Source organism: Tinamus guttatus, unplaced genomic scaffold (genome assembly GCF_059628265.1).
Source record: "Tinamus guttatus ecotype Peru unplaced genomic scaffold, ASM5962826v1 Tinamus_guttatus_pri_ptg000030l, whole genome shotgun sequence".
Taxonomy (NCBI): Eukaryota; Metazoa; Chordata; class Aves; order Tinamiformes; family Tinamidae; genus Tinamus; species Tinamus guttatus.
The window spans coordinates 1033625-1045521 of NW_028288564.1; the positions used below are offsets into that span (position 1 = coordinate 1033625).

Genomic DNA, 11897 nt, shown 5'->3' on the forward strand with positions numbered 1-11897 from the left:
GCCGAGACACCGCCGCGCCGGGCCTCACCCGGCGCCGCAGGACGGGCCGGGCCGGGCCGGGCCGAGCCGAGCCGAGCCGAGCCGGGCCGGGCCGGGGCCGAGCAGGCTCCGCGCTCCGAGCGCCCGGGCAGCGCGGGGGAGGCGCCGTTTCCGGTGCGGCGACAGGCCCCACCCCGCCGCGTCACGACTGCCCTACGCGGGGCGGAAGGGGGCAGCGCCGGCTTCCCTCGGGGGAGAGTACACGCTTCCGGTCACGTGGCGGCCAGCGGGCACAGGGGCGCCAAAGGCGCGCGCGGCCGCGCTGGGGGCGGGGCTTCTGGCTGCACGTGCACGGCGTGCGGCGATTGCTAGGCAACAGGGGGCGGGGGGGGGCTGCCACGTCGGGAGGGGCTCTCGGCCCTATGCCAAGTCTTGTATGTTTTTATATTATATTATATTATATTAGTTTAGTTTAGTTTAGTTTTGCACTGCTTGGATTGACCTGCTGGCCAAGAGAATCCACTACTGGTTACTAAGTGTAAATCTTCCAACTTTAAAGCTGCCTTTCCTCAGTTTAAGACCCACCTCCCCCATGGCGCCTGCTGTGAGAGCCTGAAAAAATATGTTGGGAGGTTTAAATGCATCCTCATCCCGCTCTTACAGTGTGAGGTGCCTCCTCTTGGAAACTTGGCCAGGACAGACGGGGAAGATCAGGAGCAGGGAGGAATAACCCCAGGCACCAGGACACATTAGCAGCTCCGCAGAGAGGTATTTAGGAGTCCTGGTTAACAGCAAGTTAACCATGAAGCAGCAGTGTGCCCTCATGGCCACGAAGGCCAATGGGATCCTGGCTGCATCAGGAGGAGCATTGCCAACAGGTCAAGGGAGGGGATCCTGCCCCTCTGCTCAGCTCTGGTGAGGCCGCACCTGGAGTATTGGGTGCAGTTCTGGGCTCCCCAGGACAAGAAGGACATTGAGCTTCTAGAGAGGGTCCAGCATAGAGCCACGAAGATGATTAAGGGACTGGAGCATCTATCGTATGAGGAAAGGCTAAGGGAGCTGGGCCTGTTTAGTCTGGAAAAAGAAGATCAAGAGGAGATCTGATCAATATGAAAAAAAAAATAAAAATAAAAACGGAGGGGAAAATGTAAAGAAGATGGGCCAAACTCTTCCTGGTGGTGGTCAGTGACAGGACGAGGGGTAATGGGTGTAAGTTGAAACCCAGGAAGTTCAACCTCCATGTGAGGAAGAACTTCCTTCTGTGAGGGTGACAGAGCCCTGGAACAGGCTGCCCAGAGAGGCTGTGGAGTCTCCTTCTCTGGAGATCTTCCAAACCCGCCTGGATGCCACCCTGTGCCACGTGCTGTGGGTGTCCCTGCTGGAGCAGGGGGGTTGGACTAGCTGATCTCTAGAGGTCCCTTCCAACCTCAACCCTTCTGTGATTCTGTGCCCCAGCACAGTTCTTCATGTCATTAAAAATGCACTGCCAGTCAGGAACTGAAACAAATTCTACGTGTACACAGAAGTAGATCCATCTGCAAGTAATCTGATCGGTGTAAAAAAATACGTAATGCCTGTCACAATCTAAGAGGCTGAGAAAACAGTTCTGTTGAAGTTCTGCAAGTAATAGTGGATAAACAGACAGGAAGAAAGGAAGGAACAAAGGGTAGAGGATTTCATAATCCAGCAGAAAATAGAGATTTGAGATACTAGATGAAATAATCTTAATTCATGTATGTTTATACATTGCTTCCTTGTGCAGTTACATGATTTTCAACATTCAGCACACAAAACCTCTTCCTTGCATGTGTACACGACTTACTGCCTGTGCTTCTTATTCTGTAAAATGTAGTAAGTACTTCAAATTACATTGCAATTTTATGCTTGAACAACAGAATTATTTGTAATTCTCTCTCTTTTTTTAAACGGATAAGGAGATTACTAACTCGAATTAGCAAACAATTATTTTACCTTCAAATTACAAAGCATTTTTTGTTGTTGCAGATCAACAAATGTTAGTTGACATTTATCAGATTTATGGGCAAAATTCAGATCCTGTTTAATTCAGTGGCAAAGCTGCTGTGTATAGCAGAAAAGATTAACATTTTGTACTTTAATACACTGATAAAAATTATAATAAAATGAACCTCTGACGCCCTTATTCAAAAACATCACATTGGAATGACTTTTGCTTAGCATCAAAAGAAAGCTTCGCTTTTTTTCTCTTCTCCAGCTCTTGCTATCCTCAAGTGATGCGGCACATTTCTCGATGTGTACATTGCCACCTGCTCTGATTAAAAAGCAGTTTAGTGCAGTGTAGCTATTCTGAAAAATAGTTCTGAAGCGCAGAACTGTTAGTATTATTGCAGGCTTTCCTAGGCAACTACATGCTAGTTATGTTGCCACTCTCTACAGTGTCTTTGGGTGTTATGCTGAAGTAAATTGACACCCTAAGACTTTTCCTTTTTGCTTTTGATTTGTCCCCAGCACTACTTCTGCACTTAACAGGAGACGGCCATTGCGTATATGGAACACAAGCCATTGCATATATGGAACACAAGTCAGGGGCAAAAATCAAGCAAGGACAGAGCCTGAGTGCTGGCATTCCTTGTCTTTTTCAGATGTGACTTTCCATTTTCTGTATTAATCTACTTCTTCCTGCCAGGCAGCCCCTCCCTCCACCTAGTGATGGAAATATTCCACATTAGTTAACAACCCGCAAGCATCAGGCAGCTTGAGTCCCTTTCCATGCTCCTCTCCCCCCAGCATAAAGGCCATTCACATTCTACTAGTATTTCACTTTATAGAATCACAGAAGGGTTGAGGTTGGAAGGGACCTCTAGAGACCATCTAGGCCAACCCCCTGCTCCAGCAGGGACACCCAGAGCACGTGGCACAGGGTGGCATCCAGGCGGGTTTGGAAGATCTCCAGAGAAGGAGACTCCACAGCCTCTCTGGGCAACCACTAGCGAGCAGTGACTCTCCTACATTAAACTCTCATATAAACGATAAGTTTCCATCTACGGGCTTTTCCTGACGTTAGAGGCGGTGTCAGCCACCGCGAACAACCGGCGGCCGCGCGGAGCAACGGCGCAAACGGCGGCGGAACGGGAGCGCCGCCCGCCTCCGCCCCGCCGTGACGTCACTTCCAGGGTGGGTACCCCCCCCCCCGTCCTGCGCGGTTGTGGGAAGGCGGAAGGGGGCGTGGGAAGAAGATGGCGGCGCGGGGCAGGCGGCGGGGCCGGGGGGGCGGCGAGGAGGAGGAGGAGCGGAGCACGGGGCGGCCCGAGGCGGAGCAGCTCCTGCTGCACCCGGAGCTGCTCTCGGAGGAGTTCCTGCTGCTCACGCTGGAGCAGGTGCGCCCGGGGGCCGGCGCCGCCGTGTCCCCGAGCAGGGCGCGGGAGGCAGCCGGGGCTGGGCCCGGCTTGGCCTGGGGTAGGGAGGAAGGGGGTAGGGGGAGGCCTGGCGGGACCCCCGACCCGACCTGGCCCTGTTTCCTACATCGTTCTCCGCCCTGGGCCCGGCGTGTTTGATTTTCTGTCTTTTTATTTCCTCCGGAGGGAAACGCCCCCTTTCCCCATCACCTTTATGGTTCGGTCTCTTCCGGTGTTCCTGTAGTTACGAGTCTATATACCGCGTTTAAGGGGCTCCCCAAAAGCACTTACCTCTTTCCCCTCTCCCTCGCCCCACCCCCGTCTTAAAAAAAAAAAAAAAAAAAAAGAAAAAAAAGAAGTCACTTCTGTAGACTGGGCCCTGGCTTAAAGGATGCCTGCAGCTGTCCTGAGCAGCGTCTCAGTGCCTCGCAAAGGAGCGCGTTTGAGCACCACCAGTTTGGTGCCTGTACGAGTAATTTACGTAGTTGCGGAATAGTTGAGGTTAGAAGGGACCTCAGACTGGGACCTGATAATTGTTTGGGCCTCAGGTGATTTAGCCAGGCTGGGCTGTCTGTGAGAGTGTTGACATTCAGTGAAGTTAGCCATGCAGAGGTGAGCGCTGTTTTGTTAAGGCAGGTTTATGTTCAGCTGGTGAATCAAAGGAAATGTAAGCTGCATAATTTATCAAGCTAATGTTTAGGTACGCGTGATGGAAATATGAATTTGCCACCAGTTTTGGACCACACCTCGTTTCAGTTGATGTGATTTAAAATGCTTGCTGCTGCCTTATTTGGTGCACCAAACAGATGGTAACCTCTGTTCTATGCTTTCGTGTTAGCTCACTGAGTTTTTGTGTACTCCAGTACATGTAGTTTACATCCAGAAAAGTATACAGGCTTGGATCTGCTTTCCATGACTTCTAGTGTGGATTATGCTGATGTTTTTTCTCTCTCTTTTTTTTTTTTCTTCTTTCTCTTTTTATAAATTTGGCAGATACAAGAAGAGTTTTGCTTTTTGAACCTTGTATATGATTAGAAAGAGAAGTGAAATTACTGTTGGTTACTAGAAATCTGTGCTAGCTCTGTTCAGAACCACTCGTGCTTAGGGGACTGAGGAAGCAGTCTGCATCTGGAAGCTGGAACTGCCACGTGCTCTTAGTTGCCCACTGTTTAGTAGCGTGGTGGAGGGCTTGGACATCGTAGTTGGTTTCAGGTTGATGTGTTTAAGAGTGTGCTAAAACATCCCTCAACAACAGTATGTGTGCGATAACCTTTTTTTTGTGTGTGTGTGTGTGTGTGTTTGTTAGCTGTTTATATTGGGCATAAACTGCAGGATTTTGGTAGCAGTGCGCTGGAGAAGTGACCTGTGTGGGTCGAGGCTGTGAACTGCCCTGTACCAGCCACAGCTGGGCTCAGCCATCGTGCAAAGCAGTAAGAGCCACTGCCTGCCAAGGGCCCAGGCAGTCAGAGGGGCTAGTGGTGCCTCTGCTCAGGCATGTTCGGGAGAGGACATCAGCCACCAGGAGCAGAACACAAGTGGATGCCCAGGAGGCAGTACATGAGCAGATCTCTGAAGAGATGCCTTGGGAGATACCAGAAATGGATGGCGTTTGTGGAAGATGATATTTCTGGGGCCACAACTGAACCTGCACTCTTGGAAGATGCGAGAATACGTCTCCTTGGGACTGTGGCCTGTGGAGCACCCAGGCTGGGGCAGGCACACCCCTGAGGGGACTGGGGCCTGCAGGTGCCCATGCTGGTACAGAGACGGATGAGTAAGAAGCAGGGAGCAGTGGAGGAAAATGAGCAGCAAATAAGGAACAGCAGAAGGAAACCATTTAACAACCGCTCAGAAAAAGCTTTTATCTGCCCTTTCTCAACCTTATCTTCAGTGAAGCACCTCTCCTTCCCCCTTCCTACTTTTAGCAGCCCTTTTTTTTTCTGTCACACGTTATGCTCAGTGCCTCCCAGTTCTTGATGAAGCATCAGGCAGCACAGGAGGCTGGGCTTGTATGTGCCATGCTTTCTTCTTCCTTGTCTCTTTGCGTGCCTCCTCAGGTGTGTCCTCTGGTGTCACTTGCCTCTTGCAACTGCTCTTGTGTTTGACCAGAGGTGCCATACGCTCCCTGTCTGATCCTTTGCTCATGTTGGTTTTAGAGCCAGCTGGACACAGCGGTGACTGGTACAGGACAGTTCATGGTGTCCTCCCATGCAGGTTATCCCTGTGGCCTCTGCTGCCATAACTGTGATATATGCCCTGTACACTCCTTGAAAGTGGCTTTTGAGAAATTAAATTATCTCATTAATCTGCTTATGCTTTAAATGATGTAATAGAAGTAACTGTTCTCCCCCCCTTCCCTACAGAAGAATATACCAGTCGAAAATGATGTAAAGAGGGACAAGGATGGACTCACTGACCTCTATGTTCAACATGCTATACCACTGCCTCAGCGGGACTTACCGAAAAACAGATGGGGAAAAATGATGGAAAAGAAAAGACAGCAAAATGAGTTGAAAAGTGAAAATAAAAGGTAATTCAGCTTTTGGTGGAACACATCTGGGGTATTTAGGAAAATGCATTTAATTTAATGCTTAATTCCCTGGTAAGTAAAACTTGTGCAATTTTCGGACATATTGCCATTAACAGAGAATGCTGTTCAGATTTTTTCTGTGAAAGGATCACATTCTGCTGCTACAATGATAGGAAACAAAGCAAAGGGTATTTTTTTGTTATCCAAATTTTGTTATCTAAATTTTATTCACGTATTCATTCACTTATAGGGCTTTAATGCTTCTTACCATGAATATGTCTAAGACGCTTAATGAGTTTTTCTTCATCGTAATTTTCAGTGTTGCATTATAATTGTTAGACGATGGGCATCTTAATATTACCGGAGAAAAAAAGCAGTACTATATACCAAGCTGAACCTAGTTTAGTTTATGGATAATACAAACTTGGAGGTATACGCTGCAGTAGCTTTGTGTGTCCAGGTCAAATCCCATTAAAAATATATATACATATATATATATGTATATATGTAAGTCAAAATCTGGAACTAACCATGCTGTTAATATAGTTCAGAAGTTAAATAAGTTGCTTCACCATGTGTACAGTAGAACTTTGGTGAGGGGTTCTCTGTGGAAAGCCCATGTCTCCAAAGTGCCCTGGAGCTGATGTGGGGCTTATGCCGAATTCACTAGTGCCTGTTTGCAGATATGAGGTAAAACTTCCCCCCCACCCCCGGAATTTGTAACTCTGTTTTGAATATTGTGTTTAGTTTTACTGCTGTTGATTGATTGCATGTCCTAGAAGAGCATGTTGATTTTGTCCAAGAAAGTGAGCAACAAGTACCAACTTTCATTTAAGTGTGTGTATGTATATTTAAACTTATTCAAATAAGGTTACACCCTTTAATGTAATGAATGTGTTGAATACTGCTGCTGTTCAATGAAACCTTGTCTGTGCCTGCTCTTAGAAGCTACTCATATTTCATAAGAGCTTCTAGAAATCACAGTTAGTGTAGTCATAAACCAAGGCTGTGTCCTGACGAACAAAGATCTCTCTCTGTCTGTCACTTCAGAGAACCTAATGAATGAAGAAAAGAAATAAATGAAAATAATAAAAAAGAAAAAAATAAAGGATAGCGTGGCATACGTTGTTAGGAAGAGGTAGTAATGTAGAAGCAAACTGGGAAAAGAGCTGAGCTTACTCTGTGAGCCCTTACTCTTTTCACTTTTTTCAAGAACTTCCCCAGCTGATGTAAGTTATCCAGCAGATGTGTACTTCCTGATGTTGATAGCTGCCGATAATCTTCACATATTATTCTCATGTTTTTCCAAGTCAGACAAATGCAGTTTATATTTGCAGTTTCTTCTCAAGTCTGTCAAGATATCTATCACCCAGTGTTGATAGATGCATTTGTTAATTTGTAATTAGTGCATTCAATGGTTGAAAACATAGTTCAGTGCTTATTTCTGTGTTCAATAAGTGAGATGTTTAGAAAGTGTGTACTGAAAACTGATGTTTCTAAACGCTAATGGTATATCACAAATAGAAAGCATCATTCCTTAAGTTAAATCTGCGCATTTCAGTGACTTTAGTTGTGCCATTCTTGAGCAATGCGTTTTTAGCTCACTCCAGACTAGTTAGAGTTCTGTGATAATTTCCTGCTTTGTCTTTCTCCCTTTTGTTATTTTGTAACATCTCTGGTGATACAAGCTCACAGTCTTTGATTGTGCAGCTTTAGTTGTCTACCTGAAATGTTACCCTCTCCCTCATGTTTGTTTGTTTTGTTTTGGAAGCAATTTCTATTGTATAAATACTTTCAGCTCTTCTAAACTTAAGGATGGTGTTGAAATATTTTTATGTTAGACAAGATTAAATTAATTTTCACCATTCAAGTCTCAGGTATGCTGTTTTGGGATCATCTAGCTTGTGTTTTGAGAATTTTACAATTTGTGTTTTTAGTGTTACAGCAGTGGAAGGCTTAAGGAAACGGCCGTTAATTGTCTTTGATGGCAGCTCAACAAGCACAAGCATAAAAGTGAAGAAGACTGAGGATGGAGCTGCTGATCGCCTGAAACCTCCCCCAGCTGGAAGCACCACCAACACTGTTAGAAGATTATCAGTTCCTTCAAATGCCTCAACATATATTTCAGCTTCTAGTTTATCAGAGGACGCTAAGATGGAATCTGGGAATAATGAGGCTAAGCAGAACAATATTTCAAAGACTAATAGCAATGTATTGGCTAGTTTGAAGGTGTATCCTTTGTCTGCAGTAGCTGGAACTACAGTTGTGAAATTAAAGAGAGCTATTCCAAAAGAAGATTCTGATTTGGGGGTATGTATGTTCTTTTTTGTTGTTGCTCTGCAACTTTTTAATGAAACCTGGAGCAGCCAAAAGTAAATACTTATATTAGTTTCCAAGATTATTTTATGTTAGAGTAATAACAGTCTTTATTTAGAAACAGGCAAAAAAGGAGCTATTTTGAAAGAGATGAGAAGTAAAAAAGATAAGTGCGTTGTACTTGTTCATGGGAAGCTCCTGTGTGAGAGAGGCAGCTTGACTGAAAACGTGTTTTAAAATGAATATATAAGTAATAAAGATGGTCTGGTATCAGAGTCAAACAAAGCACAAATAGAAGAACTTAGTCATGTAGGTATGCAAGAGGACATACAGTACAGTGTGCACAGACTTAGTGAAAAGATAAGTGGGAGTTTGAGTAGGGAAGAAAAAATCCCCAAATGACAACAAGTATTTGCAACAGTCTCAGTTGAATGGTTGAATAGGACAAGCTTTCATTTGTCAAAGAAAAGATGATGTTATAGGAACTGAAGCAGCTGATGTTCAGAGTTGTAGAAAATACTCTTAGAGTAAAAAAGGCAATTTCTTTTAAATCTTGCAAGCTAGAGAGATGAACTATGTGTGAATACGCGGAGAGCTACCTAGATTGTGTGTTTGAATCAGAATAACAAACCAGGTGACGTGAGGAGGCAAAGGACACATGCTCCTTTTGGGCCTTAGTGATCTTAATTGGGTAGCTGGGCATCTGTGAGGAGATGAAAGATATGCTGAGATCTTAAGCAGAAGGAAGCTGTTCTCAAGTAGGAAGGCTGAACACCAAGCTGCTAAAAGTGAAGAAAATAGTTATTTACCTTTCTAGGAGTTAGATTCAGCTGCAAACAAAATATATATAAAGGAGAGGCCTCTACCAGACACGTGGTAAGCTGATGTGCTGAAGTCTTGAGAAAGGAACTTAGGCAGAGCCGAGTTGTGACCTTTGGAGGAAAAACACTTGGCAAGGATAGGTAATAGTGCTAACAGAGTTTCAAGGTGAGGAGGAAAATGCAGCAATGGTCCTGAGTTTTGAGAAGGGTGTGATTCGTGTTTAAGTGCTTGTCAGGGTTGAAGGAGCAGAGCCAAATAAAGGGCCGTCTCCTTGTTGAGACCTGCTGTAAGGTAGGGATAAACTTTGTTGTGTTCCTTCATGATGTAAATGTATTCTAAATTAATACAGGAGTTGCTTGACATTTAAACAGGAATGTGGGGATTCTTTGGAATCAGACAGAGCCTCAAAGGCTGTTCTCAGTAGAATTTCAGGGGGAGTTCTAGATCTGGTGTGCAACTGTATTAACTGAAATTTTCGTAGGAGAGCAGACCTAATGTCAGTTGATCTCTTAATATTGCCTCATGCAGTGCTTTCCATTTATCTTTCTTAAATCCTTTTATGGAAGAATGCAGGTAATATCTTTGCTGCATAGATTGGGGGTTCCTTCAGACTTTTATTGAGAATGAGCACCTAATTACCTGTGCTTGTTCTGAAAGCTCTAAAGTCCTTCACAAAAAACATGGTTGAGGCCCTGAATCAAATTCATCCTGGAGAGAGGCTTCCTACTATGAATAGCACTATTTTAATACTTGGAACTTTTCTAAATATTTGCAAGATCAAGAGCCTTGTGAAACTTGATTAACGTTCAGCACAACGCTTCTTCATACTTCATTTAAGTGACCCGCTGCTCGTTAGGTCTAAATCTTTAAACCTTTCAGTGGTTGAGATCAATTGGAATGCTGCAGATATATGTAACATACTATCAGGATTTTATGTTGGTATCATTAAATTTCTAGAACGTGTTCCCCAAGCCATTGTTTGAGAATGCGCTGTAAAACTTGTACTTCAGTCTTTACTTTGCATGTCAGATTTTAGCTCCAATTTCTCTGTTTTTTCTTAGTTTAGGTAGTGGAAGGTAGAAGGTAGTTTCACCACTTCAATTTCCAGTTGTTTGAATTTGGACTTGACATCGTTTTTTTTTAAATATGCCTTCATTTGTGTCTTAAGGATTTGTTTAGCATTTTTGTACAAGTCATTACAAAGAAAATCTACTTTTCCAACATGTTTATTAATTGGCATAGGTAAATTGGTTTCCTTTTTTTTTTTTTTTTTTTTTTTTTTTTTTAAGTATTTTGAGAAAGCAGTCTGAAATCTTTTAGAGGTATGAATTTTGAAAATCTAGTATGTATCTGTTTCTACGCTGCATGATGTTCCTAGTGAAAAATGCTTTTGCATAGCTAATTCTAGAACTAAGACTAGACCTAAGAACAGAAAAGGAAAAGAAGTACTTGATTTGTAGGCAGTTGAATTCATTTGCCTTTTAATTCCCTCACCTCTCCAGGAGTTCTGATGTTTTAACTTTCTCCACAAGATGGCAATAGAAAGCCACTACTGTAGTAGCTGAGTACATCAGTAGTCAATACTAGATTTGAATATTGAAATTAACTACAACTTTCAGGTTGATGTAACAAACCTAACAGCATTTGTGTATTTTTTTTCTATTCTAGAATGACCTAAAGCCTACAGAAGCGAAGAAGAAAATCCAGCATGTTACATGGCCATGAAGTAGCAAATGGTGCTCAAAACAAATATTGCTTCCATATTTTTGATCAGATAAGTCATATTTGAACCGTTTAATTCACTTATTTTTAGACTTTACAGGGATTGATTCAGCTTGCCGTGAAGTTTTAACAAGTTTAAAACTTCCCCATGGTAAAACTGAAGTCATTATCACCAGTCACCTTAAGAGTGTCTGCTATTGTATGCCGAATACTTCATTCCCCCTTTAAAAGGTGTTAGTATTAATAGTATACTAAAAGCCTTTATTTTTAGTTCTCAAGATTATTATAGTTCATCTCCTGCATGTCCCTACAAATCATGCATATAATATGAATGGGGTTTTTTTGTTTGTTTTCAGTAAGATTTTAATTTTGATCCACTTTTGGTTAGAGAGCTAAAATTGTTACTAAACTCAAGAAGTTTCTTGGCTTCATAAAGGTAGTTAATTTAGATGAAGAGACTGGCCATTCTGCTGACCAGATGGTCTGAGACTTTTTTTTTTTTTTTCTTTTTGTTATGCAGAACAAGAGCGTAGAATTTACAGTCAGTTTAGGTTGGTAATAAGAGATGAACTATGTAACAGCTTTACTTCAAATTGAAGTTCCTCTTATTGTCATACGAAATAGGAAATGCACAGATGGAAGCACATTATTAGACTGTCTTTAAGGAGTCTTTGAGAGGAAGTAATGAATGGATTAGTGCCATGTTGTTTTATATACACACAGGCATATTCTGTACATACATTAGTATGCAAGTATGCCTTTGTAGCATATTTGCTTGCTTTCCTGGTTACAATCATGCTCATAAAATATGGGAGAAACATGTGGAATGCAAGTCAGGGCTACCTGGAAGTTGGAGAGGAAGAGGAATATTGGTGTATGTAGTGGTACTCTTTAATTAAAAAAAAAAAAAAAAAAAAAAAAAAAAGCTCTTTACCTTCTCTTCCTGTAATTATATGAGGTAGACTTTGATTTTCTGTATGGATTTCAGTGGGGTAACTGTTAGTGTCATATGCAGCAGGAATCCAGTTGAGTCGATGGAAAAAATTCTTACTAATTTTTTGTGGCTAAGGATGAAGCCAGTTCAGATCTATTTAAGATATATAAGGTAAAAAATAATACTTCCAGATTTGATTTTAAAGAAAATACCCATTTCT

The 11897-nt window shown here is 43.0% G+C and overlaps 1 protein-coding gene across 1 annotated transcript; it reads left to right on the top strand.

Annotated features, from left to right (window-relative positions):
- The first annotated feature begins 3194 nt into the window (after nt 1-3194).
- Nucleotides 3195-10964, top strand: TSLIG2 (tRNA splicing ligase complex subunit 2). Its single transcript, XM_010219625.2, has 4 exons — nt 3195-3335; nt 5717-5883; nt 7821-8193; nt 10690-10964. Exons 1-4 carry the CDS (start codon nt 3195-3197, stop codon nt 10744-10746), a joined length of 738 nt encoding a protein of 245 aa, XP_010217927.2. The 3' UTR covers nt 10747-10964.
- The last annotated feature ends 933 nt before the right edge of the window (nt 10965-11897 follow it).

Coding starts and splice junctions, on each gene's coding strand:
- TSLIG2 (XM_010219625.2), top strand. CDS start 3,195: ATGGCGGCGCGGGGCAGGCGGCGGGGCCGGGGGGGCGGCGAGGAGGAG. Junction 3,336..5,716: donor TGCTGCTCACGCTGGAGCAG/GTGCGCCCGGGG, acceptor CCTTCCCTACAG/AAGAATATACCAGTCGAAAA. Junction 8,194..10,689: donor AAGAAGATTCTGATTTGGGG/GTATGTATGTTC, acceptor TTTCTATTCTAG/AATGACCTAAAGCCTACAGA.